General features: G+C 38.5%; 5 protein-coding genes, 1 long non-coding RNA gene and 1 pseudogene across 9 annotated transcripts; 4 read left to right on the forward strand and 3 right to left on the reverse strand.

Annotated features, from left to right (window-relative positions):
• The first annotated feature begins 3,305 nt into the window (after positions 1–3,305).
• LOC103400822 (epoxide hydrolase 2-like) lies at positions 3,306–5,381 on the forward strand. Of its 2 annotated transcripts, XM_070815273.1 has the most exons (5): positions 3,308–3,663; positions 3,933–4,115; positions 4,283–4,518; positions 4,881–5,142; positions 5,228–5,381. In XM_070815273.1, the coding sequence occupies exons 1-4, from the start codon at positions 3,373–3,375 to the stop codon at positions 5,131–5,133; spliced, it is 963 nt and encodes a 320-aa protein (XP_070671374.1). In that variant the 5' UTR covers positions 3,308–3,372; the 3' UTR covers positions 5,134–5,142; positions 5,228–5,381. The 2 variants fall into 2 exon arrangements, with proteins under 2 accessions (XP_070671372.1, XP_070671374.1); XM_070815271.1 differs by having other exon boundaries at positions 3,306–3,663; positions 4,881–5,381.
• A 4,007-nt stretch (positions 5,382–9,388) lies between these two features.
• Positions 9,389–10,292, forward strand: LOC139191073 (expansin-A10-like; annotated as a pseudogene).
• A 989-nt stretch (positions 10,293–11,281) lies between these two features.
• LOC103418290 (epoxide hydrolase 2-like) lies at positions 11,282–13,331 on the forward strand. The gene is made up of 4 exons (XM_008356424.4): positions 11,282–11,751; positions 12,028–12,210; positions 12,380–12,615; positions 12,969–13,331. Exons 1-4 carry the CDS (start codon positions 11,461–11,463, stop codon positions 13,219–13,221), a joined length of 963 nt encoding a protein of 320 aa, XP_008354646.2. The 5' UTR covers positions 11,282–11,460; the 3' UTR covers positions 13,222–13,331.
• Positions 13,332–14,591: 1,260 nt separating this feature from the next.
• On the forward strand, positions 14,592–16,797 carry LOC103430430 (epoxide hydrolase 2). Its single transcript, XM_008368567.4, has 4 exons — positions 14,592–15,087; positions 15,232–15,414; positions 15,498–15,739; positions 16,424–16,797. The coding sequence occupies exons 1-4, from the start codon at positions 14,803–14,805 to the stop codon at positions 16,686–16,688; spliced, it is 975 nt and encodes a 324-aa protein (XP_008366789.2). The 5' UTR covers positions 14,592–14,802; the 3' UTR covers positions 16,689–16,797.
• LOC103430429 (folate transporter 1, chloroplastic) lies at positions 16,293–20,829 on the reverse strand. Of its 2 annotated transcripts, none has more exons than XM_017330964.3 (11): positions 20,408–20,829; positions 20,239–20,315; positions 19,963–20,056; positions 19,521–19,614; positions 18,982–19,055; positions 18,347–18,460; positions 17,562–17,633; positions 17,422–17,442; positions 17,169–17,236; positions 16,895–17,023; positions 16,293–16,662 (listed from the first exon to the last, which is right to left on the reverse strand). In XM_017330964.3, the coding sequence occupies exons 1-11, from the start codon at positions 20,594–20,596 to the stop codon at positions 16,650–16,652; spliced, it is 945 nt and encodes a 314-aa protein (XP_017186453.2). In that variant the 5' UTR covers positions 20,597–20,829; the 3' UTR covers positions 16,293–16,649. The 2 variants fall into 2 exon arrangements, with proteins under 2 accessions (XP_017186453.2, XP_008366787.2); XM_008368565.4 differs by having other exon boundaries at positions 18,347–18,457; positions 20,408–20,818.
• Positions 20,830–22,615: 1,786 nt separating this feature from the next.
• On the reverse strand, positions 22,616–23,186 carry LOC139189410 (uncharacterized). Its single transcript, XR_011573327.1, has 3 exons — positions 22,985–23,186; positions 22,854–22,897; positions 22,616–22,757 (listed from the first exon to the last, which is right to left on the reverse strand). It is a non-coding gene; the product is annotated as an uncharacterized lncRNA (long non-coding RNA).
• Positions 23,187–23,244: 58 nt separating this feature from the next.
• Positions 23,245–24,966, reverse strand: LOC103413899 (uncharacterized). 2 transcript variants are annotated; one of them, XM_008352336.4, is made up of 2 exons: positions 24,218–24,966; positions 23,245–23,583 (listed from the first exon to the last, which is right to left on the reverse strand). In XM_008352336.4, the coding sequence occupies exon 1, from the start codon at positions 24,801–24,803 to the stop codon at positions 24,219–24,221; it is 585 nt and encodes a 194-aa protein (XP_008350558.2). In that variant the 5' UTR covers positions 24,804–24,966; the 3' UTR covers positions 23,245–23,583; position 24,218. The 2 variants fall into 2 exon arrangements, with proteins under 2 accessions (XP_008350558.2, XP_070664457.1); XM_070808356.1 differs by lacking the exon at positions 23,245–23,583 and adding an exon at positions 24,016–24,100 and having other exon boundaries at positions 24,218–24,943.
• Between the last annotated feature and the right edge of the window lie 862 nt (positions 24,967–25,828).

The raw sequence follows: 25,828 nt of genomic DNA on the forward strand, positions 1-25,828 counted from the left end.
GCTAATAAATAATAAATGCAATAGGAATTAACAGAATATAAACTAGAATACGAATTATAAAAACAAACAACTTGAAGATCGAGGCTTGCGTACCGCAATGTCCTTGAAACAGAAATTTCGTCCCTACTCTGTGCTTGTAGTTCTACGGATGTCTGCTTCACCAGGATTCAACGATCAAGTTAAAATTCCAGCACCGGAAAATTTAACTTCTGGCGAATTTAGTGTGGTTCTCTCAGTAAGAAGGTTTAGGAATGTAGAAGATGAAGTTGATTATTTTCTGTGTTTTAGATGCTATGCAAATGAATGTATATATAGCATATGGATGCCTTTTTGCAACAGGTATGAGAATGGGGTGTGACTGTTGGGAGACATCTCTTCAGAGGGGTGCTTTGCTCTGTGTTCAAAAAGAACTCTCAGACTTCATCTGAAAGGATGAGTCTTTTCATAAAAAATAAATAATTAATTAAATTCGAATTTAATTAAAAAATAATTAAGTAAATCTGAAAAATAATTAATTAAATAATTATATATTAATTACCAAATAATTAATACACCCCAAAGCCCAACCCCAAGGGTGAGCCCAATTTTAGTCTCCAGGCCTATTACTCCAATCACTTTCTTTAAAGGACAAAGCCTTATAAAGTGATAAAATCTTTTGGGAATGACCAATGTGGGACAAGAAAATTTCTACTCAAACTACTCAAATTTCCAACACATAGGAGCACAGACACTACCACTCAAGCCTTGCTGTGTCCGAAAAACCCTTTGGGCTCTGACCATGCCCAAATTCGCCAATGCTTTTGCTCTGTTGGGCGAGAGCGAAAGTGAAGATGTCAAGGAACTCATCGAGGTGGTTGATGAAAGGGCAGATGTTTCGCTTCTAGAAGCCTTGAAGAAGAAGAATGCGATTGCAAAGAAGGAGGCCGATGCAAAGAAGAAGAAGGAGGCAAAGGAGAAAGAGCGTCTGCAACGCGAAATCCAGTTAAAAAAATAAAAAACCAAATGTGAACCGAAGTCTTCGTAGATAACTAAAGAAGAAGTTGGATAGAAACCAAGACGACAACAATGCGGCAGCTGCTGAGGTTACAAGTGCTGCTGTGATTGTTCCTGCTGAGAACAAGTTTTCTCCATCGTACACTTTGAAAGAGTATGAGAAGGAGGGAGAGAATGACAAATCCGCCACTGTCGAGCAGCCCCAGAAGCCTAAAGATCAGCTTAATAGGTGGATTGATAGTCTCCAATGCAGGCAAGGATCGTAGATGGCGCCGAGATTGGATGAACCATCAACCTGATGCCAAGGTTTATGTCAATTGTTCGCAGCAAGCGGAGGTGGCAGAGCCGCATATTTCCTGAATGCTGCGGAATTTGCAGTCCTGTAACAAATTGTATTAAACTTTCCTAGTTCTTACTTGAACTATACTTTTTTGCAAGAGAAGGGTCATAGAAGCCCTATTTTCTTTTAAAAAAAAAAGAGGACACTGGTGGCAAACCACGGTTATCCAACTTACCTAAACACATGCATGCCGCATGATGTGTTTCTTTAGCCAAATTCAAATAATACCAAATCCAACAATAGTTGCAAGAAACAAAAGTAGACTAGGCATAACCTAGTTGGTTAATAATTCAGGAGTTTTCTTAAATGATAAAGCAATGTTACACCTGAATTCTCGCTCTCTTATTTTATGGACAAAATTATATTGTTTTAAGGCAATGTGATCTCTTCAACAAATCTTTATTCAGTTTTTGTATATATGACTAAAATTTCATGATTAAACGTATTATCCAACTATACAAATTCCCTCATTTAATCAATATAAATAGGTCATCAAATCATACATAGAGTTTGACATAAACATTGCACAAAGAATTGGATCGATCATGAACCTTTGATGACTATAACAATATAAATACGCTCTACCTAGTTCGCCTGCACATGAATTGCAGACTTGGATATTGTTCGTGATGGCTAACTCTCAGTTTGTACCAGCATGTATCATGTTCATTGCCAATATTGTCATCGTCAACATTGGCGCGGCAATAGGCGGATGGCCTAATGGGCATGCAACATTTTACGGTGATAAGCAGGGTGGAGGAACCTAAGTTTGATTGTGTTTATAAAGAAATAAGTTATTACTCGAAATATGTACGTATAATATTAGTCAATCCTAAACCTAATGCGTACGTTTTTGTATTAATATGACGACTATATAGTAATCCAAATTTATCTGTAGTGCTTACTAATTTTGGATCTTTCATGCATTCAACTTTGATTAGGGGGAGCTTGTGGATACGCTGATACCAACAAACAAGGCTACAGGGTGGAAACGACAGCCCAAAGTTCTGCTCTCTTCAACAATGGCCAAACTTGCGGGGCTTGTTTCGAGGTTACGTGCGTGGATGATCCAAAATGGTGCCTACAAGGCACCATCAAAGTGCTTGGTGCAATCCTCCCTCAAAGCACTTTAATTTGTCCCAACCAATGTTTCTAAAGACTGCAAAATTCGCGGCCGCCGGAATAGTCCCCGTTGGCTTTCAACTAGTGCCATGCTTTAAGAGGGGAGGGATCAAGTTCTATCTCGGTGGGCGCCCTAATTTCCTACTTGTGTTGATACACAACGCTGGAGGGCTGTTGAATTGGTCGATGTAAAAGTAACAGGCTCGAGCACTGGTTGAGCACTGGTTGGATACAAATGACGCGTAAACTGGGGAGTGGGGACAAAACTGGCAGATTGGAGGAGGTTTGGAAGGAAAAAAATGGTCTTTCCAAGTAACAACTAGTGATAGAAGGACGCTGGAGTCTCTCAATTTTGTGCCTGCCAATTGGCAATTTGGACAAACATATGAAGGGAGAAACTTTTAGTTAAAAATTCTTGTGGAACATTAGTAGACCGTGAAACAAGTTTTCTGTTTGAGTACAAGAAGAAAGGAGAGAATCACAAAACCGCTGCTGTCGAGCTACCCCAACAGCCTGCAGAACAGCTTACTGAGTGGAAAGGGAGATTCTAACTTGAGTGCGAAGAAACAAGCACATTGCTCTAGCCATCTGACCTAAAAGTATTTCAGAATATTTTGCAGAATCTTCAAAGCTGCCTACGAGGTATAATTAACCCATAAAAACAGAGCAATCATAAGATTATTATGTACAAAATAGTTGTTGACTGGGTGCTAAACCAATAAATTTGGGCCAGCTCAAATTTTTCATCTTTGACTATTACACTATTGCCCTCAAATCAACCGACCGCGACAACCTTTTGATGACTAAACAGTTCAATTATGTATAAAAGCATCTTCATCATTCTGCAGGCAGTCAAAAATCTCTCTCTCTCTCTCTCTCTCTCTCTCTCTCTCTCTCTCTCTCTCTCTCTCTCAACCATGGATTTCATGATAGATGTGAATCACCAGAGGATCCAAACCAATGGAATATGGCTTCATGTAGCCAAAAAAGGGACAGGTCCTCTGGTTCTCTTGCTTCATGGCTTCCCAGAAATCTGGTATGCCTGGCGCCACCAGATCGAATACTTGGCGGAAAACGGCTACCACGTGGTGGCGCCAGATTTGAGAGGTTACGGCGACTCTGACGCTCCTCTCAACCACAACTCCTACACCATCTTCCATATAGTTGGAGACCTCATTGGCCTACTTGATCATTTTGGTCAACAACAGGTGACAAGCTTTTTCTCTACATGAAGTGATTTCCGCACGACTTTATTCTCGCATGTATATTTTACACATTTGGTTGATTAAATTAAACCGAGGATTAAGGGCCAAAAATAAGTAGAGCCCAAAGGAGAAAAGAGTTGTGCGGAAATCATTTTCCTTTCTTGAACTGCAATCAAAGAATTTAAAACTTCATATGAACATATCCATGTTGTTATGTATGTGAGGGGTTTGGATTTTTGAAAATCTAATGTAATGGTTTGTGATTTGAGAAGGCATATGTGGTGGGACATGATTGGGGAGCAGTTGCTGGTTGGAATTTGAGCTTGTTTAGGCCTGATAGAGTGATAGGGCTGGTTAACCTATCAGTTCCATACTTTCCAAGATCTCCAACAACCAAAACTACCGAAGCTATAAGACAAATTTTTGGTGAAGGAAGTCATGTGATTCAATTCCAGGTACTTCCTCTCTCCAGATGTTTGTATCAAAATTAGTAGCCACACGAGATGTTTATGTTGTCCGACTGTCACCGATGGGGTTCTTACCTGAACGGTGTGGTCCAAATTCACAATCTAACAATATATGTATGCATATGTCACTTAATTATTGTTTCTTGGCTGAGAAGGAACCGGGAAGAGCAGAGAAAGCGTTTGCGAGGTATGACTGTATGACAGTGATGAAGAAGTTCCTGCTGGTAACTAATAATTTGATAGCTCCTCCGGACATGGAGCTTATCGATTACCTGGAGACACAATCATCATTGCCGGCATGGCTAACTGAAGAGGATATCCGGGTCTTCGACAAAAAATTTGAGGAGTCTGGATTCACCGGTCCTTTGAACTACTATCGCGCAATGGATCTGTAAGTTTATAGAAACTTTACTGTGTATTCCCAAGCTAAAATTGATTCAAAAATATGCCTTAGGTACAACCACCATATGCTTGAAGACTTCTAATCCGAATTGTACTTAAAATATACTCAAGTTACCAGCTTCTATATCCAAGAGAACCATAGAATATTTTTTTGATTCGAAGGATATTCTAATCTAATTGAAACTGAGAAAAGGGGGATTCGAACTTGGTGTAGAAGGGGAAGCCACCGCTCTAACTGACTTGTCTACGCTTAAGTCTGTAAAAATGCATGGAGCCAACTCAACTGTCCTGCTTTTTTTTTTTGGTCGTTTTTATTAGTCGGTTGATGGTGATGTATATCATGTTAAACAGGACTTGGGAGCTGCTTGCGCCCTGGCAAGGATCGAAAATCATGGTACCCGTGAAGTTCATGATCGGCGACAAAGATCCAGGGTTTAAATCCGGCGGAACAAGTGAATTTGTGCAAGGTGATGAGTTCGGAAGCCTTGTCCCGGACCTTGAGGTGGTTATCGTAGGCGGCCACCATTTCATCCAACAAGAGAACCCTCAAGAAGTCTCCAGCCAAATACTTTCCTTCCTCCGTCAACATCCTGCAGATCAGTGAAATTTTCGTGTTAGAGTGTTTCTGTATAATTATTGTTCTTCTTAAGACATGTTGGAAATCTGTTTATAACCTCATGTGATAGCTACTTGAGAAGTTTTCATGGAATTGAAGGGTAGGGACAACATTGATGCGGATCATATCATCGAGGATGATACCGATCAATTTTATGTTAAGGGCCAAAGTGAGGAATTCTGTAAACTTCAAAAACCAGTTACAATAAAAACTCAACTACTTTGTTTGAGGAAGCATATAGGCCTTGTTCCGTAACAGAAATCTAGAAACTCGACACATTACAATACAATCCAATACAATTTACCATAGAGGTACAATCCGTGATACGAAAACCAAATTCAGAACAAGAAAGGAAACAATATCGTCATGTAAGCAGATGTTGCGTTTCCAAAATATAATCACAATGGCACGGTGAAACACATAGAAAACCATATACTAAAACACTTTTCTATACAAGACAGAAGCAAAATTCTTGGAAGGCAGTTTCCAGGAAAATGACATGGATAAGCACTAAAATTTAATTAAATGAAATCATCCAGTGAATATTAGTATATTCTTTCTACAAGATGATATTTTAAACTACATTAATTTATTTGAAACGGAATTCAAACTTATATACAAGAAGACACATACATTAACCACCCAACTGGTTTAACCCCATGTACTTAAAAATTAGTCTTTAGGTCAACAAATTGTACTTTTCTACACCGTACTCGTATTGGAGCATTTGATACGTTACCCTTCTCTGGCCCGATTCAAACTTGTCATCTTTGACTGTTTGACAACCAGAATTTTCAAGTCACAACTTCCCAATCATTTTCTGCAAATTATACATATAAAAATGATCTCTCTCTCTCTCTCTTCTCTCTCTCTCTCTCTACCATTCACAACATTAAGCACCAGCCTGATGCCGTTGCGGATGATGTCTTTTTACAGAGTGTACAAATCGATTGAAATTTTAAAATCCTCCATTATTACAAGAATAGAGATTTGAATTTGAGTGTGAGGACGTTATCGCATAGGTCCGACCAACTAACTTAAACACATCCACATGGTGTATTTCTTTAGCCGTTCTAATAGTACAAAATCCAAGAATAGTTGCAAGAAACAAAATTAGACCTAGATATAGCCTAGTTGGTTAATAATTCAGGAGCTTTCTTATATTATTTTACACTATATTAAAATACATATGGCTCGAATAAAAGAATTAAAATTAATGAAACATAAAAAATCTATCGCCTACTTAAATTCGAGTAATAATAGGGATATCAAAATTTTAAAACAATGTATCATCTCATGTGGCAAAGTGATGCATACAACTAACATTTATTTAGATAGATTATTAATTGACGTGACAAGTACACATCACTTACCACATTAGATGGTACACCACTATCATACAAAAATGTTACCTCTCTAATATTTTTTCCCTTTAAATTCAAATTTTAACAATTAGACAACAAAAATGCTATTTTTTTTTTGGTTAAACGATAAATTTTGTTATATTAGATATTAGATTAGTCACTGACAAAGTTCGAACTCACGCCGCCATGCAAAGACTCAACTCTTTTCCATAATTGTGGTAAAAGGCCACTTGCACAAAAATACTATTCTTAATTATCATCTATTTTTACTATAATTTGTATTATATCTCTAATAGAAATAAGACCCACATGCGTTGGCGGGCCTTATATCTATTAGAAAGATAACATAAAAGATAATACAACTAGATAGTAAGTGTAGCATTGCTCATTAGACAATACCCTTTGCGTCAACTAATTGAAACATGAAGTCTTGCTACTGAGTTTCATTTCGTATATTGTCCATTCAATGCGAGGGCTGGTATTATGTTAAGGGTTTAAATAAAAAGGCAATGTAAATCTCTTGAACATACGTTAATTCAACTACAAATTTCATGATTAAACGTATTATCCAACTATACAAATTCCCTCATTTAATCAATACTAGCTGCATGCGCTCATGCGCGTGCATAATGCATTTTCTGAATCACGACGTGCTACACGCGACTTACACCTTGTAAATGTATTTATATGTGTGAATTGCTTCAATAATTTTTTTTATGACAAAAAGAAAGTGAAATATTTGAAGTAAATGAATAATATTAGATCATGTTAAAAGAAACCCCTCATAAACCAATCAAAGCAGCTGAATCCACCCCTTAGTGTAGATAACATCATTAGTTAAAAAAAAGACCATTTGACAACTAATTGAATCACATTATTGTGAGCGTGTGAAAACCTTTTTTTTTTATGGAAATTTGGAAAAATAACCAAAATTTAGACCCCATGTAGAATTATAGCCACAATTTTAAGTTTATGATAATTATAACAAAAAATTGATATAAAAATACTAATATACCCTTAAATAGAAATTAACAAATAGGGAGAGTGTTTGAATACAGATCCAAAAAAACTCAAGCACAAGGATTTTCTCAGTTTGATTTGTGCGTGATAAACAAAACTTGTTATCTGGTTAAGATGGTGGGGATGGTTAATTTGATTATCCAGACATCTTGCTCTTGTTTTCGAGGCAGAATGTCTTGAATAAAGGATTGAACATCATGGGTATCCTAGTTTTCTGGACATGATTTTCCTCTCCTCGTTTCGTGTTTGCCCAGTGAGAGGGTTATGTTTGTGCTAGTAGCATTTTCATTGACATCGCTCAAGCACATCCAGTTCACATCGAGTCATTTATCCGGCAACACCTATCGAACATCATTTGTTTCCGCGAATGCCTCGTGGACAACTGAGGAAGATTGCTTCAACTGTGAACACTCATGTCTGATACCTCTTGGAGAGCATGTCTATATAGATTTACTACGGCACCACCCCACCACACACATTGATTCGTTTACATTTCGCAATTTTTTTTTATAAGTTTGGGGCATCTAACTAGCATAAAAAAGAAGATGATTATCTATAAGCTGGGTTTTGTCGATTTCGAATTTTGTATCTGTTGATGCACAAAACCGAAAGTCTTGGAACAACGTAAATCCAACCGTGAATCTGCAAGAAATGTAAATAACACAAGATGTATCGTGGTTCACCCCAAGGTTTGGGCTACGTCCACACTGATTGTATTTATCTGAGAGTATTTGTGAGGGAGAGAACCTCTGAATATGAGAGGGGATGTGAGAGGGGTGAGAAGGCTCCAGAATTGGCTTCCCTTAATTGTGAGGGTGAGAAGTCCTTTTATAGAATAATGACTCCTCACTTATTGCATATTTGCCCATTCCTTTATCACATAATTACATTTAAGTTCCCCAAATATTTGTATGAGATCTAAATACGAGGCCCCAAATATAGTATAAACAGTATCATTTTTTATTTGGCATTATATGATTTTGGTATGTTTTGTCTTTGAACTTGCAGTGGAAATAGATTTAAATATCCATTTTTTGAGTTTTTATTTTGATACAATTATTATGTAAAGATATATTAGTACTTTCATATCAACTTTTGGTTATAATTATCATAAATCTCAAAGGATAGCTATAATTCTATTTGAAGTCTAAATTTTGGTTATTTTTCCAAATTTCCCTTTCTTTTTTCTTTATCATCGGTAATACGTGTCTCTTAAGATGTTTTAAACGTGTTTAAAAATAGAGAAAATAATATTTAATAAATAACTGATTGAATCACATTATTGCTAACCCATTATGAGACTAAGCTCACCCCCCTCTTCCTTAGTGTAGATAATATCGTTTGTTTGGAAAAAAACACAATCATTTGACAACTAATTGAATCACATTATTATGCGCGTATGAAATACCTTTTTTATAACCGACACTACACGCTTCTTAAGATGTTTTGAATGTGTTTAAAAAAAGAGAACATAATATTTAATAAACAACTGATTGAATCACATTATTGCTAGCCTATTGTGAGGTACTAAAAAAAACTGTACAAAAGGAATTAATTATTAAAAAACATTGTTTATATGACAAAAATACCCCTGCATTATTTTGGACTGTTTTTGAATTTTTTTTGTTTTTTTTTTGGGGGGGGGGGCATATTTTTGTTAAAAAAAAAATTGTGAAGCCCGTGACCTCAAAAGGAATTGTTGGTTTTATATATAGAGATAAATAGATTATCAAATCATACATAGAATTTGACATAAACATATGTTGCACAAAGAATTGGACAGATCATGACCATAACAATATAAATACGCTTTACCTAGTTCGCCTACCCGTGAATTGCGTACTTGGATATTGTTCGTGATGGCTAACTCTCAGTTTGTACCAGCATGTATCATGTTCATTGCCAATATTGTCATCATCAACGTTGGCGGGGCAATCGGCGGATGGCTTAACGGGCATGTAGCATTTTATGGTGATAAACAAGGCGGAGGAACCTTTGATTAGTTTGATTGTGTTTTGTGAAGAAATAAGTTATTATTCGAAATACGTACGTTTAATATTAGTCAACCCAAAACCTAATAAGTACTAGTCCAATTTTATCTCTAGTGCAACACTGATTTTGGATCTTTCATGCATTCAACAATGATTAGGGTGAGCTTGTGGATATACAGATACCAACGAACAAGGCTACGGGGTGGAAACGACAGCCCTAAGTTCTGCTCTCTTCAACAATGGCCAAACTTGCGGGGCTTGTTTCGAGGTTACGTGCGTGGATGATCCAAAATTGTGCCTACCAGGCACCACCAAAGTAACAGCAACCAACTTGTGTCCTCCATCCAAAAATGCTAGTGCAAATTGGTGCAATCCTCCTTCAAAACACTTTGACTTGTCCCAACCAATGTTTCTAAAGATGGCAAAATTCGCGGCCGCCAGAATAGTCCCCATTCACTTTCAACGAGTGCCATGCTTTAAGAGGGGAGGGATCAAGTTCTATCTCGGTGTGCGCCCTAATTTCCTGCTTGTGTTGGTAGACAACGTTGGAGGGGCTGGTGAAGTGGTAGATGTAAAAGTGAAAGGCTTGAGCACTGGTTGGATACAAATGACGCGTAACTGGGGACAACAGACTGGAGGAGGTTTGGAAGGAAAAAGTTTGTCTTTCCAAGTAACTACTAGTGATAGAAGGGTGGTGGAGTCTCTCAACGTTGTGCCTGCCAATTGGCAATAAGGACAACATATGAGGGACAAAGGGAGAAACGTTTGTTAAAATTCTTGTGGAACAATAGTAGATTGTGAAACTGAACACTGTATTTGACAAAGTGTTAGTGGGTTAAATAAAATTAATCTACAAGCAACAAAGATCATTTTGTGCGTTGCTTAAGAAAGATCTAAATGTATGTAATCTAAAAATTCAACAAAAATAAAATTATCTTCGTTCCTTATCCAAATTTGTCCATTTTGCACATGGAATAAAGTCTTTTATGGTTCTCGTTGGGGATGAAACCGACTAGTGTGCGTGTGTGTGCGCCCGCGCAGAGAGAGGCCAAACCCTTCTTCTCATGTATTCTGATCTTAACATGAGAAACACTACAAGTCAAGCCTTATTGAGCCCTCTATGGCGAAATTCACCAATGCTTTCAATCTGTTGGGCGAGAAGAAACTCATAAAGATTGTGGACGAGAAGGCAGACGCGTAGCTCCTAGATGCGCTGAAAAAGAAGGCGGACACCAAAAAGAAGGCAGAGGAGTAGAGGAGGAAGAAGAGCATCTGCAGCGCCAAACTGATCCACTAAATAATAAACCAAACGTGAATGGAAGTCTTCAGAGAAAACTGAGGAAGCAAAGGCATAAAAACCAATATGAAAACAATGCAGCAGATGCCGAGTTTACTAGTACTACCGCGACTGTTCCTTCTGAGAACAAGTTTTTGGTTTCAATCACTTTGAAAAGAGTACGAGAAGAAGGGAGAGAATCACAAAGCCGCCACTGTAGAGCAGCCCCGACAGCCTGCAGAACAGCTTACTAAGTGGAAAGGGAGATTTTAGCTTGAGTGCGAGGGAACAAGCACATTGTTCTGCCCCGGAAAGTATTTCAATATTTTGCAGAATCTTCAAAGGCTGCCTATATTGACTTTGGCTCCACATCACTAGGGTACTAAGTGTAATTAACCCTTAAAAACGGAGCAATCATAAAGATTATAAAGTACAAATAATTGTTGACCAAAGTTTTTTTAGTGCTAAACCAATAAATTTAGGCCGGCTCAAAATTTTCATCTTTTACTATTACACTATTGCTCTCAAGTTTACCAACTACAACGACCTTTTGACGATTAAACATTTAAATTACGTATGGATATAAGCATCTTCATCATTCCGCAGGCCATTGACCAATCTCTCTCTCTCTCTCTCTCTCTCTCTCACACACACACACACAACCATGGATTTCATGATAGATGTGAATCACCAGAGGATCCAAACCAATGGAATATGGCTTCATGTAGCCGAAAAAGGGACAGGTCCTCTAGTTCTCTTGCTTCATGGCTTCCCAGAACTCTGGTATTCCTGGCGCCACCAGATCGAATACTTGGCGGAAAACGGCTACCACGTGGTGGCGCCGGATTTGAGAGGTTACGGCGACTCTGACGCTCCTCTCAACCCCAACTCCTACACCATCTTCCACATAGTTGGAGACCTCATTGGCCTACTTGATCATTTTGGTCAACAAAAGGTGAGAAGCTTTTTTTCGACAGAAGTGATCTCCCGCACGACTTTTTTCTCCCATGTATATTCTGACATTTCGATTGAATAAAATCAAACAAAGAACTAAGGGGCAAAAATAAACAGGTACGGCAGAAAGGGAAAAGAGTTGTGCAGAAATCATTTCCTTTCTTGAACCCCAATTAAAGAAAATTTAAAATTTTATGTGAACATATCCATGTTGTTATGTATGTGAGGGGTTTAAGGATTTTTGAGAATCTTATGTAATGGTTTGTGATTTGAGAAGGCATATGTGGTGGGACATGATTGGGGAGCAGTTGCTGGTTGGAATTTGAGCTTGTTTAGGCCTGATAGAGTGATAGGGCTGGTTAATCTCTCAGTTCCATACTTTCCACGATCTCCAACAACCAAAACTACCGAAGCCATAAGACAAATTTTTGGTGAAGGATGTCATGTAATTCAATTCCAGGTACTTCCTTTCTCTCCAGATGTTCGTATCAAACTCTGCACCCACCCGAAATGTTTATGTTGTCAGACTGTCATTGATTGGGTTCTTACCTGAATGTGTGGTCCAAATTCTCAATCTAACAAATATATGTATGCATATGTCACTTAATTGTTGTTTCTTTGCTGAGAAGGAACCAGGAAGAGCAGAGAAAGCGTTCGCGAGGTATGACTATATGACAGTGATGAAGAAGTTCCTGTTGATAACCAATAATATGATAGCTCCTCCTGACATGGAGTTTATCGATTACCTGGAGACACAATCTTCACTGCCGGCATGGCTAACTGAAGAGGATATCCAGGTCTTTGCCGAAAAATTTGAGGAGTCTGGATTCACCGGTCCTTTGAACTACTATCGCTCAATGGATCTGTAAGTTAAAGAAATTTCTCCGTGTATTCCCAAGCTGAAATTGTTCCTCAAAAATATGCCTTAGGTACAACCACCATATGCTTGAAGACTTGTTCTAATCCAAATTGCTATTAGAATATACTCGAGTTACCAGCATCCAAGAAAACCAGAGAATATTTTTTTTTGATTCTGAGTGATATTCTAAACTAATCTAAACTGGGGAAAGGGTGATTCGAACTTAATGTAGACGAGGGAACACACTGCTCTAACTAACTTATCTACGCTTAAAATGAAGCCAACCCTCCTGTCCTGCCTTCCTTTTTGGTCTTTTTGTTTTGTTGGTTGATGGTGATACTACTTACCATGATAAACAGGACTTGGGAGCTGCTTGCGCCCTGGCAAGGATCGAAAATCATGGTACCCGTGAAGTTCATGATCGGCGACAAAGACTTCGGGTTTAAATCAGGCGGAACAAGTGAATTTGTGCAAGGTGATGAGTTCAGGAGCCTTGTCCCGGACCTTGAGGTGGTTATTGTGGGCGGCCACCATTTCATCCAACAAGAGAACCCTCAAGAAGTCTCCAGCCAAATACTTTCCTTCCTCCGTCAACATCCTGCAGATCAGTGAAATTTTCGTGTTAGTGTGTTTCTGCTTCAATGACAATTTCTGCTTTCTGTATAATTATTGTTCTTCTTAAGACATGTTAGAAATCTGTTTATAACCTCATTTGATTGCTACTGGTGAAATTTTCATGGAATTCTAGGGTAGGGACAACATTGATGCGGATCATATCATCGAGGATGATATCAATCAATTTTCAACGTTGAAGGATTAAAGTGAGAAGTTTTGTAAACTTCAGGAATCAATTACAATAAAAAATCAACTAGTTAGTTTGAGGAAGGATACAAACCTTGTTCCACAAAAGAAGTGAAACTTGACACAATACAATACAATCCAATCCAATTTACTGTTCAGTATAAATCAGTTCAATGCAATCCTATATGGCTGTCTTTTTAGTCAAAATAGTTCATGAGATTGATATAACTCCTCACTTTGGTCCTTGAGATTTGAAAACTATAGAAGTGGTCCCTGAGTTTGTCCACAATCAATCGTTTTGGTCCTTCCATGAAAATCTCTGTTAAATAAAAGACCAAAATAACAAAAATACTCTCAGGAACCAATTTTATCGATTTTAAATCTCAAGGATCAAAGTGAAGAGTTATACTAATCTCGAAGGCCATTTTGGTTAAAAAATCATCCCTTAATCTATACACAAAGAGAACAATCTGTGATATGAAAACCCAAATTAAAACGAAATAAGAAAAAAATATTGTGATGTAAGCAGATGTCGCATTTCCAAAATATATTCACAAGGGCACAGTGAAACACAGAAAAAACCATAACTAAAACACTTTTCTATACAAGAAAGAAGCAAAATTCTTGGATGGCAGTTTCCAGGAAAATGACATAGAAAAGCACTAAATTTTTTATTCAATGAAATCATCCAGTGAATATTAGTATATTTTTTTTACAAGAAGATATTTTAAATTATATTAATTTATTTAGAGGGGGGTAAGGCTAGCCGACATTCACCTCTCCCAGACCCTGCGTAAAGCGGGAGCCTTGTGCACTGGGTACGACCTTTATTTAGAGGGGGGATTCGAACTTAAATATAAGAAGACATACACCGACCAACTAATCTAACCATATTTAAATAAAATTAGTAATTGGGTCAACAAATTGGGAACCGGATCCCCTCTGGATCCATATATACTAAGCTTGCTGAGCAGGTGATCCGGGTTGTTAAAATTTGATCTAACGGCTACAATTATTATAACTTTTAGAGGATCCATGTTTGTAGCTATTAGATCAAATTTTAACGGGTCAGATCGCTTGCTCAGCACACTCAATTTTATTGGATCCGGTTCCAACCAATTGTACTTTTCTACACCATAACTCCCGTTCTTTCTCCCAAAAAAAAAAAAAAAAAAAAAAAAAAAACACTCACGTTGGAGCATTTGATACGTTACCCTCTCTGGTCTTATTCAAACTTGTCATCTTTGACTGTTTGACAACCAGAATGTTCAAGTCACCAACTTCCCAATCATTTTTCTGCAAATTGTACATAGAATAGTGAACTCTCTCTTTCTCTATCTCTCTCTCTCTCGCTCTCTCTCTCTCTCTCTCTCTTTCTCTCTCTCAGGAAATATGAATGATGAGGTGACTCACCAGAGGATCAAAACTAATGGAATATGGATGCACATAGCGGAGCAAGGGACAGGGCCTCTGGTGCTTCTCCTCCACGGCTTCCCGGAAATATGGTATTCGTGGCGCCACCAGATCAGTTTCTTGGCTAAGCATGGCTACCATGTTGTTGCTCCTGACATGAGAGGCTATGGCGACACCGACGCCCCTCTCAACCCTTCCTCCTACTCCATTCTCCACCTCGTCGGCGACCTTGTTGGCCTCCTTGATCATTTTGGTGGACAGCAGGTTTCTCTCTCTCTCTCTCTCTCTCTCTCTGATTGTTTCTTTTACTTAACAATTGTCGTTCATGAGATTTGAACTACGATCTAACAAAGCGGAGAGTTGGGTTTTTAGCAAGAGAGTTTGATCGTTTGTGTCTTGTTGGAAAAGGCATTTGTTGTGGGACATGACTATGGAGCCATTGCAGCTTGGCACCTGAGCCTTCTCAAGCCCGAGAGAGTCAAGGCCGTCGTTGCACTATCTGCTCCATACTTCGAAAGGTCTTCAAGCACTAGGAATTCCGATTCGATGAGGCAGCTGTTCGGCGAGGGGTGTTACGTTCATCAGTTTCAGGTTCTTTTACAGCAAAACACAAACATGTAGAAATTGTGTTTTAACAAATGTGTGTTTTTATGATTGGATTTTCTATGGCGTAGGAGCCAGGAAGAGCAGAAAAATCGTTTGCGAGATACGATTATTTGACGGTGATGAAGAAGTTCCTGCTGTATAACAAGACAGATTATCTGGTGGCTCCTCGTGGAATGGAGATAATCGATTATCTGGAGACACCGGCGGTGTTGCCGCCATGGATTTCTGAAGAGGACCTCCAAGTCTATGCTCAAAAGTTTGAGGAATCTGGCTTCACTGGTGCTCTCAATTATTTTCGTACAATTGAAATGTAAGTGTAGCCACATTGGTCTCGTCTGTGCACCTAAGTTCAAATCTTCCACTCCGATATTTAGATTATTCAACATAGAAATAGGAACATGTCACGGGCTTGGTTTACCTGTTGCACCTGTCTCTTTGAACGTGACCTGACCTAATCTCTCTTCACGCGGTTTGGTTTGGTGTTGGGGCTGGCTTAATTGCAATTGTCAACCCTAGAGAATCTTCAATGGCTTTTAGGTTTTGATTTGGTGATTTGATGCTACCAACCAAAATGGGTCGGATTTTGGGTCGGGTTTACCCTACTAACCGAAGGGCTTGGGTGTGCTTAATTCGAAATGAGATCCACTCCTGATCTTTTTGTTCGGAGGCCGTAGACCAAAAGATCCAGACCGTTCAAGAGAGAGAAAAAGAGATCCAGACTATTCAAGTTTTTGGATTTTTGTAAAGTGGACCAGTGGAATGGACTAATGAGAGTCGTAGGATTGAAATCGAGTGGTCCGGTTCTCTCAATCTGTGGGCTTCAGACATAGAAATCAACTTTACCAATCACTACACACGCTTGATTTAGCTTGCACAATACTGTTGATATGCTCAATCACTTTAATACTCTACTCAGTCTCACGTCATAACGTTCGATGGTATTCAATGGCTTTTGCTAATTTTTGACAGCTGTTAACTTTGGAAATGGAAACAGGTACTGGGAGCTCATGGGACCATGGCAAGGTTCAAAGGTTAATGTTCCAGCAAAGTTCATTGTGGGTGACAAAGACATTGGTATTGAAGTTCTGGGCACAATGGAATATGTAAAAGGAAGTGTTTTCAAGAGTCTTGTGCCGAACCTGGAAGTCGTGATCTTGGACGGCCACCATTGTATCCAGCAAGAGAAAGCTCCAGAAGTCTCCGACGAGATTCTTTCCTTCCTACGCAAGTTTTCTACAGAAAAGAGTTTGCCAGTCTAAATGAGAGTTTTGCCTTACCTATTTTTCAATGTTAATACAATGTATGACATTTGCAAGCATTTGTCCGTGAGTGATACGATTCGCAACTATTTACATGCTTTTCCAAAAATACCTTCCGATACTCTTTTAAGTTATGAAATTTCAACTGAGATAATGTTTGATGTAGAAAGAGTACTCAAAATTGAGGATGAAGAGAAGAACCTTACTCGTTCGTTCTAGCCAATTTTAGAAATTTCAGTACATTTTCGTATACAATAAAAGTGATCGAAGAAGCAGGAACATTTTTCAGAAGATTTGGTGTGATTCCCTTGTAGAAACCTCGAATGCCCTCAAACCTACAAGCCGCAGCAGGAAAATATGGAAATAGAGAAGTTAGCATCCGAGACAAAATCAAAGGGGAATTTATCAAATAAGAGCAACTTAATGCCTTCAATAACTAGTCTTCTGCTTTCATACGTTAAGGGTAATTGTCATCCTTACCGTGCAGTTTCCCTTACTACATGCCAGCTATCCATATATCTTGGAATTCCTTCGCTACTAGGTCGTTGCTGACAAAATGAGACATTAGAAAGTTCCAATCATCAATAAGGAATACGAGCGAATAAAACATGTAGAATCACAAAGGGCAACTTCCTGAACCCATCGTGATAATAAAAGCTCAAACTGTTTCAGACTGGAGAAACTTGCACGTATTGAGACCATGTAAAGAGGAAAAATATATGGATATACCAACCTGCAATCGAGATCGTATCACCTGAAAAAACATGAAAAGAAAAAACCAGGTCATCGAAACTGCATAAGTAATAATCTAAAATTGAAATGAACATCTAAAAGAATTTTACACCAGAGCTAATAATATGTATTTATGCGTGCCTGGAATGGATATGATAGAAGAATGGCCGCAACTTTAGATGATCCACCCAATGCTGCATAGTCAACTGAATTCTGTGCAGAAACCATTGGGCCATAAGATTCCGTAAACAGGCTGCTTAATTGGCAAAAGAGCAACAAACATATGTTACCGTGCAACAAATGGTGGTCTACATTGCAGTAGCTGTGCAAACACTTATACTTCTCCTAGATGCATCGTCAGGAATTTAATATGCTCAAGTAAATCAATAAAGCAAAAGTTCCAAATTCTTCAGATGAACTAAAGTGGACAAAAAATTGAACGACTGTTCCCCTGTGAGTGCAAGTGTAGATGAGAAGAAATTAAACTGATGATGATTTGATAAGATGGATTCCCATTTGTGAAACATGTAGTGTATAATCCTACAGCACTCTTTAACATGCTGCGATGTTAATGCCATAGATAGAGGAGATGAACAGGCACAAGGAATGTGTGCTTTTCTCAATCATGAATGGGTAGGTATATTGAGCAGAAGATGCGTACTATAGTATAATCCAAATCCTGTTATTACCCAAATATCCACTTTTTTTTTCCTTTCTCTTTTACGAATTTGTAGAACAAATCTCATTTCCCCACCAATCTGGGATTTCTTCATTTGGAGCAGTAAATCCTAACCAATGACTAGAGGACAAATTTTCCAACATCCGAAAAGGACCACTATAGCGAACTATACAAGATATGGGAATGTAAGTAAAAAAATCCAGAAATTCTCGATGTATAGACGGAAATAGAGCCATTCTATAAATACCAGCACTGTATCAGCACTTCCAGAATGCGTTCTGCGTCTTTTAGACTTGAAGTCAACAACGATTTTACGGAGTTCTTCATATGCTGTGAATTGAATAGCACCATGAGAAACCTGCTGAAACAATAAGAAGACTGTAAGCTGCAAATTCTAAAGCATGAAAGACTGGAAACTTTTGGGCACAATTGAGACATGTGTATACTCTAATGCAAATGCACTTATATGGTCTTAACATACAATTAAATTTAGAAATACAAAATAATCGCCAGAAGCACTTCCATCTCTCCGCTCGGCATTGTAAATCATTAGATATGTCAGATACTCCCATATTTTTCCATAACAAATTCTTCACATGTTTCTTCAGTTTCCTTTTGCATTGATTAACTCAAGTATTTGACAAAATACAGAGATCAACTTGAGTATAAATTTCGACAATCATTTCATGACATCACAACTATGAATATGGTTTTTTTTTTTTTTTTTTTTTTTTTTGTAGTGAATTAGTGATGCATACAAGCTGTACAGAGAGGCTGTTAGTGTCTGTGGGGAGACAAGAAAGTAACCCCAAATCCTCTATACAAGCTGTACAAAGAGGGGTCATATTAAAAACACAAAAAGATCATAGACAAAAAGCATACCAGAAAGAGACTGGGAAGAAGACCTTTATAAAGCGCAGCCCACCCTTCCTCTCTGATTATGGTTCTTAAGGCATCTGAGATATGAAAAAAAAAATTAAAAAGCAAAGTAAAACAAAGGTTATGAACATAAGTACATGAAGAAAATTCTCTAAAACAGACACATCACAGATGATTGAGCAAAAGTTTTTAGGTGATAGTTATTGCAAATTCCCTTGAATCGGGAAGTTTTAAGTTTGGTATATGCTTGATATCATTATGCTCATCTTTCTAAAAACAAGTTAGCGTTAAAGCAAAGCAAACTTCATTACAATTACAATCCTGTCATATTGTCTATGTCCTACTTTATAGCCAATCAGACCAATCTTATAAAATAGGTTATCTTCTAATTCTAGAAGTCCTCATCAATAATAGTTTATTTTCAGCACAAATTAACAAATAAGGAATATTTAGCAAGCAACAAACTAGTAAGTGAGCCGAACAAACTAAAAAGGGGATATTGCAGTCATTCCTATCAAGTTAAAGTAAGATAAGAAGCAGACCATAAAACCCAGAATATGGTCGAGTTTGATGGAGAGGAGTCTGAAGCTGCAATCTTGTTTTTACAAGCCAAATAGGATTTGTGCACAAGGAAACCTGACAAAATCACAACATTGCTATCATCTATAGGCAACCATCCACTAAACTTCTGGCTACCTTCTAAAAGTATTGGAAAGAAACAGAAAGTGATTTATTATTCCTCTAAACACTTCATATAAAATTTCAAAGTTTGAAACATATTAATGTGATTTCCTAACTTCCCACCCTCCAACAGTGTCTTGATTTCAGCATACAAAAAGTTGGATAACTAGCAATAATAGGCACGATATGCAATATGCACATAGAACTGACAAGCAGGATTGCATAAAACTTTGATAATTAACAACCGAACGTTCCATTAACATTTTCTACAACCATATTATTCGAAGGTAGCAGAAGACTCACCAAAGCACCAGCTTCTGCCGCAGAAGCAAGATGAAGGCCAGCGCTCAGCTGCTTTTCCCTGTCCTTCGAATACCTTTCTTTTGCTCTTCCATAGCTACATACAACAGAAGTTTTCGGTTCACTCATAACTTCCTTCTGAAAACAATGAAAAGACCAAAATTGAAAGCAACCCAATTTCAACTGCATTGCGAAAGTCGAACCCTTTTGATATCTCAATATTTATCAAATAAAAAAGCTCCAATTTTATACTAGAAAAAACCATACATTTCTACTTACAAGAAGAAATATAAACCCCATGAAACAGTGGAGCCTAGAACCGCAGGAGAGAAGCCTGCGTAGAGTCCTCTCAGGCCCTGTAAAACACAAAGCAATGTGATCCCAAATCATCATCTGACAAAAAAAAAAAAAAAACCCCTGGGGCGTTTGCAGGAGGATAGATTTTTACCTCCAATCGAGCAATGGTAAAAATGGCGTGAGCCGTGTTCTTGTAAGTCGGAAGATTCAAGACTCGACCGTCGTTGACTTGAAATCTGGTCCGGACAACGTCGAGGGGATGCATAGCGGCGACGGTGGCGAATCCTGCGACGGCGCCGGCGGTGGCGGTTTCCCACTGCCACCGCGACGCTGACGACATTTGTATTTCACGACAGATTTAGAAGACGAATTGTACTCTTTAAGCTGTGCAGCTCTGAGTTCTGAAGAGTGAAGCGAGCAGGCTTTTCTAGGCGATCGACCGCGACGTCGTCGTTTACGATTTTAAATCGAACCGCCAGGTATTTTACCGGTAACGACTAACGAGTAACGAAGTGGCGGCTTTGCCTCTCGACTCTTGAGTGCCCTCAGCTGTGACCCAGACCGTGCCGTTGTGTGTGCAAGGTGCGTACTTGGTGTTTTATAAAACTGGTATCTTTCACAGTTTTTGGTGGAAAAAAAAAAAAAATGTGAAGCAATAAAAAAAATGTGAAGCAATAAAAATAAACTTATTTTCACAGCACAGTAGAATTAGTTTTTTTTTTTTTCAAAACACAGTAATATCAAACCAGCTCTTATACCGGTTTGTTATTGAGGTGCTTTTTATAAAAAGTGGGTATCAAAAAAAGCTGAGCTCAAAAAGATGTTTGGTAAACACTTAAAAACAATTTATTTTTACAACTTTTGGTGAAAAAAAAAAAAACTAAAAACGTGAAGCAGCATAAATGTTGGATTATATGTTGAATGTTGGATTATGATTTCTTGTTAAACGTTGGATTATATGTTTAAAATAAAGTTTATAAATATTTTTCTTTTAAAAATAAAGTATATTTAGTAATTCACTTTTATTTGTTAAGAAAATTAAATTAATGGCACATCTAGTATTATACTATTTTTTGTCATTACACACAATCACAGCTGTTTTACATAAAAGTTTACCAAACACTATAATACTGCTTTTTTCCAAAAGCACTTTTACAAAAAAGTTTAACAAACACTCTGCTGCTTTATTTCACAGCTGCATACTCTCACAGCACAGCAGAAACGGTTTTTTATTTCAAAGCACAGCAATACCAAACTAACCCTTAAACAGTGTCGTTGGAAAGTGTCTAGACTAGGCTTATTTTCAAACTAATTAGGTCCTATCCTTCGAAGTGAAATTAGTCACCCTAGGATAATTCAAGTTTTGAAACCTCAATAGATTTTGGGATTCTGAATTTTAACATACATTTCAATTCTAATACAAATTGTCTCGAAAGTTTTTGGCATACGAGACTTCGGATGTCAAATTTGATTCGGATAACGCCAAATTTGAAAGCTTTCGTATAAAAACTTAACCAATTCAAAATTGTCTATCCAACTTGCACTCCATAGTTCCCAATTTTTCTAATACTCAAGTGCAACTAGGGTTTAGACCGACGAATATTATAACTGGTCCACAAATTTCAAATCCTGGATCAAATTTTAATCCAAACCCTGATTGAACTTATTGCATCGGAAGAAAAATTGCTAGTTTCAACTCATCGTATTTGAATTCACTTCGTAGTAAGTATGGTATAAAGATATGTTAAATTGATGATAAGTAAGCCCGAACAGACACAAGAAAGAGGCATAGGTTCGCACTACGGAATTCGCAATAATGTCCCTCATGATCTCCCACCATTCACAAGACAAGAACCTGCAGCCTCATGCGCTGCCGCGCTAGCCCAAGAAGACATTGCAGCACAAGGAATGCCTGAACAACAACAAGAACTTGGACTAAGTTGGCTTTTTGGATATTCTGTACCTCCTCATCTCCTGCCACCAGTAGCAAGCCTTCGACACTCCATTCTGTTGAGTCCCACGTTGGCTATACAAAAAGAGAAATAATAGTTTAAATATCATAACTCTACTCCAACTAACACTGATGTCTTTTGTGATAAAACTCCACACCTGACGGATTGTGCAGGTAATAATTACCAAGTTGGGGATAGTATTGGTGTTGTTGGAAGTGGGCTCTTGGCCCGTTTCTCGGATAATTCTACACATTCAGTTTCAAGAACCTGCTGCCCCTCATGTCTTGCAAGCCAGGAAAGCCATTGCAACGCAAGAACTAGGGCCAGGTTCGTACTGTGAAACTCAGAACTCTGTACCTAATGATATCCCATCGTTTCCAATCCTCAAGAATTCAATTCAACTTCAAAAGCCTGCCTGCTCCACAAGCCCAGCAATCCCAAAAAGCCATTGCTGCTGCACAAGAACATCCAAAACTGGAACCGGGATCTTATTATAAAAACGTCAACTACGTGCCTCCTGATATCCCACCGGTCCCAAGCATCCAACACCTGATTCAAATATGCAGCAAGCCTTTTGAGAAGCAGTTGGCAAAAAACGATGTGACGCGAGAGTTAAGGCTGAAGGATTGTGATGTGGAAACGCACATCTTGCCGTTGTTGAACCCGTCTGAGGACCCTAAACAAGGAATCTGGATCACAGTATACGACATCGCTGGTAGTGAGTACAAGATGATGTTTAAGGCCACAAGAGTCCGCAATAATATTCAAGCCCTTACCAGTGTAGGTTGGAAACATTTTGTTGAACATCATGGCCTGGTGAACTGCCAAGATTTTGTTACCCTGTGGGCGTTCAGGAATGCACAAACTGGAAAGCTATGCTTTGTCATCTGTTTGAGATATGGACTGCAGCATGAAAAGGTCTAAAAATGTCGATGAAGTTTCATTTGGTTCCGGTTCCATCGACTTGTAATTTTGAGGTGTACACATGGATCAAGATCATTTTTGTGAACCAATTTATCAAAATGCTCGGTGTAACTTTAGCAAAGTAGATATCATAAATTCAACTTTGTGAATCAATTTACGAAAATGCTAGGTCTACAACAGTTGGTAAAGTAAACGTAATGAAGTAGAAGATAGGACTGAATGTAACAAATCGAAACAAAACTTGTGCAGATACATTATTCTTACTCAAAGAAAGATGAGCAAAGCAACTGTATCGATGAATGCCTTTCAAAAAACGAATGCTTTTCATCATGAAGATCTCCTAATAGACTCGGTTAACTGCACTTCCACTGTGATGAATCACTATTTTGCTACTCTACATTTTAACAATCCTTGCCACCTGAAACTTGAACTTCTTCAAGCATCTCTCCTCCTGGAGAGTCACCAAAAGAAAATATAAACCATTAGGTACTGAAGTTGCATAACCACATCAAACCAGAAAAGAGTGCAGTAACGTGCAACGATAACAAGTGCTGTCAAAAACCATTTCCTGAAACCATTGACAAGTGATTTGGCCGAGTGGGTGATACCATTGTGCACTTATGTGTACTGCAAAACTGACGTGTAGCCGTATGCACATTCGGACACTCAAATAATTTCCGAGGTAAACACAGATTTTCCTACTAATTCCTCTATGACATTCTCCAGCTCCCCAACAAGGTCATGCTATAAAGCCCTAAATACCAAGGAAACCTATTCACTATTTAGAGACTGGATGAACACTGGATTCGGGACACGACTCAAAACTCATAGTACCTATATAACATCCCTAAATTCTCAGTAACCTTTACATATGAACAATAAATAGCCTAAGACTAGCCGTTAATCATACTGAACAAAGCTGGAATTCTAAACCAGCATGCTACGAAAACTTTCCGGGTTACCGATCCCTGAAAAACAACGAAAAAGCTCAAAAAGGGTTTATAGCTCCTACAGCCAAACTACAATGCACACCATACATTCAAACTTCAGTTCACAAAACGCAGGAGCAGAATTCCAGAATTTACCTCACTCCATAGAAACTTTGGCACCAACTTCCTTCATCTTGGCAACAATCGATTCGGCCTCCTCCTTCGTAACCCCCTTCTTCAACAGCGTAGGCGCCTTCTCCACCAAGTCCTTGGCCTCCTTCAGCCCCAAATCCGTAAACGTCCGCACCTCCTTAATCACCTTGATCTTCGCCGCAGCGTCGAAAGAATCGAGCTTTACATCAAACACCAACTTCTCCGCCTTCTCCTCGCTTTTGGCCGCCGCCGCGCCGCCCTTTCCGGCCCCCCTCAAGCCGCCGAATCCCATCCCGGGCATCATCATCACCATCCCCGGCATCTCCTTCACCCCCAATTTCTCCCTCAGAACCTCCGTGAGGTCCGAGACTTCGAGCAAAGTCAGGCCCGAGATCTCGTCCGCGATCGCCGATACCGATTCGGACGGCGGCGGCGGCGTCTGCTCCGGTACAGCGGTGGTGTAATTGCACACTACATGAGAGAAAATCTGGGGTTTCGATTGGAGAGACGAAATGGGAATAGGATTTGGGGGGTTTAGGGTTTTTTTAATGCAGGAAAAATGTGGGGAAATGAATCGTAAATATCTCATTTTTTTGGGTTCGGGAATGCGATTTTAGGGAATTTGAGGTAGCTATCTGGGCATGGCGGTTGTCGTCGGAGCATAGAATTTCAGAAGGTTGGTGGGTCCATGGCTTTGAAGCTCTCAGAAAAAGAGTGAAGAGTGATTGGTATGGCGCGAGTGGGAGTAACCCGCTGAAGCCTGCAGGCTTAAACCCTACAGGGACGAAGGGTTATGTTTTGGGCTTTGTGAAATAAAATCAATTATGAGCCCAAATCCGTTTTGGGGCCCAAGAACACCATGTTCTTGTTTGTACAAAATATCCGTCGATGTGGTGTCAAATAAGTAGTGGATCAAGAGTAATGGTATTCTTACCGCAATTTTATATTACATTTATTTACCATCTTAGGTGGCAGATGAGTTGGACAAGTTACATCATTTAATTTCAATCTTTTTATTAATTAAGGCGGTGTAGTCAAACTTGGATTTGAAAGGATTTTAAAAGATTTTAAAATCCTAATCTAGTCAACTAATGGATTTTAAGAATCCATATAAATCTAGGTGTAGTCAATGAAGATTTTAATAGTCAGTTTTAAAGTTCACCCAAATCTAGATGTATTCAAAAATTAAAGATTTTGTAGGATTTCATTAAGTTGTGGATTTTGTATGAATTCATTAAGTTGTGGATTTTGTAGGATTTGAGAGGAGGAAGTATATATAACAAATACCAAATAGAATCCTACCTCACACCATAGGATTTTAAATCCTAGTTAAACGACTCCTCTTCTTCTCATTGCCAGTCACTTTCTTTGCTGTATCTTCTTCCTTCATTTTTGCAATATTTTCTTCAATTTTTGTTGTTGGGTTGCATCATTTTATGCAATTTTTTCTTCAATTTTTTGTTGTTGGGTCGCAATCTTTCTTCATGTCCGCAATGTTTTCGTTGCTGCTGGACCCTCATGCTAATTGCTGCTACGTGTGCGGCATGGGTTCATGAATGAATAAGGTGACAACGATTGAATTCGTTTCTTCATGTGTGCTTATTTATGCTTTTT

The sequence above is a fragment of the Malus domestica genome, chromosome 02 (genome assembly GCF_042453785.1).
Source record: "Malus domestica chromosome 02, GDT2T_hap1".
Lineage (NCBI taxonomy): Eukaryota > Viridiplantae > Streptophyta > Magnoliopsida > Rosales > Rosaceae > Malus > Malus domestica.

Excerpts from the sequence above, each read along its gene's own strand:
- LOC103400822 (XM_070815271.1), top strand. The coding sequence starts at position 3,373 with ATGGATTTCATGATAGATGTGAATCACCAGAGGATCCAAACCAATGGA. Across the intron at positions 3,664-3,932 it reads ATCATTTTGGTCAACAACAG|GCATATGTGGTGGGACATGA; the intron begins GTGACAAGCTTT and ends TGATTTGAGAAG. Across the intron at positions 4,116-4,282 it reads GTCATGTGATTCAATTCCAG|GAACCGGGAAGAGCAGAGAA; the intron begins GTACTTCCTCTC and ends TTGGCTGAGAAG.
- LOC103418290 (XM_008356424.4), top strand. The coding sequence starts at position 11,461 with ATGGATTTCATGATAGATGTGAATCACCAGAGGATCCAAACCAATGGA. Across the intron at positions 11,752-12,027 it reads ATCATTTTGGTCAACAAAAG|GCATATGTGGTGGGACATGA; the intron begins GTGAGAAGCTTT and ends TGATTTGAGAAG. Across the intron at positions 12,616-12,968 it reads TACTATCGCTCAATGGATCT|GACTTGGGAGCTGCTTGCGC; the intron begins GTAAGTTAAAGA and ends CATGATAAACAG.
- LOC103430430 (XM_008368567.4), top strand. The coding sequence starts at position 14,803 with ATGAATGATGAGGTGACTCACCAGAGGATCAAAACTAATGGAATATGG. Across the intron at positions 15,415-15,497 it reads GTTACGTTCATCAGTTTCAG|GAGCCAGGAAGAGCAGAAAA; the intron begins GTTCTTTTACAG and ends TCTATGGCGTAG. Across the intron at positions 15,740-16,423 it reads TATTTTCGTACAATTGAAAT|GTACTGGGAGCTCATGGGAC; the intron begins GTAAGTGTAGCC and ends AAATGGAAACAG.
- LOC103430429 (XM_017330964.3), bottom strand. The coding sequence starts at position 20,596 with ATGTCGTCAGCGTCGCGGTGGCAGTGGGAAACCGCCACCGCCGGCGCC. Across the intron at positions 19,056-19,520 it reads ACCATATTCTGGGTTTTATG|ATGCCTTAAGAACCATAATC; the intron begins GTCTGCTTCTTA and ends TTCATATCTCAG. Across the intron at positions 17,024-17,168 it reads GTAGTAAGGGAAACTGCACG|GTTTGAGGGCATTCGAGGTT; the intron begins GTAAGGATGACA and ends TGCGGCTTGTAG.
- LOC103413899 (XM_008352336.4), bottom strand. The coding sequence starts at position 24,803 with ATGAGATATTTACGATTCATTTCCCCACATTTTTCCTGCATTAAAAAA.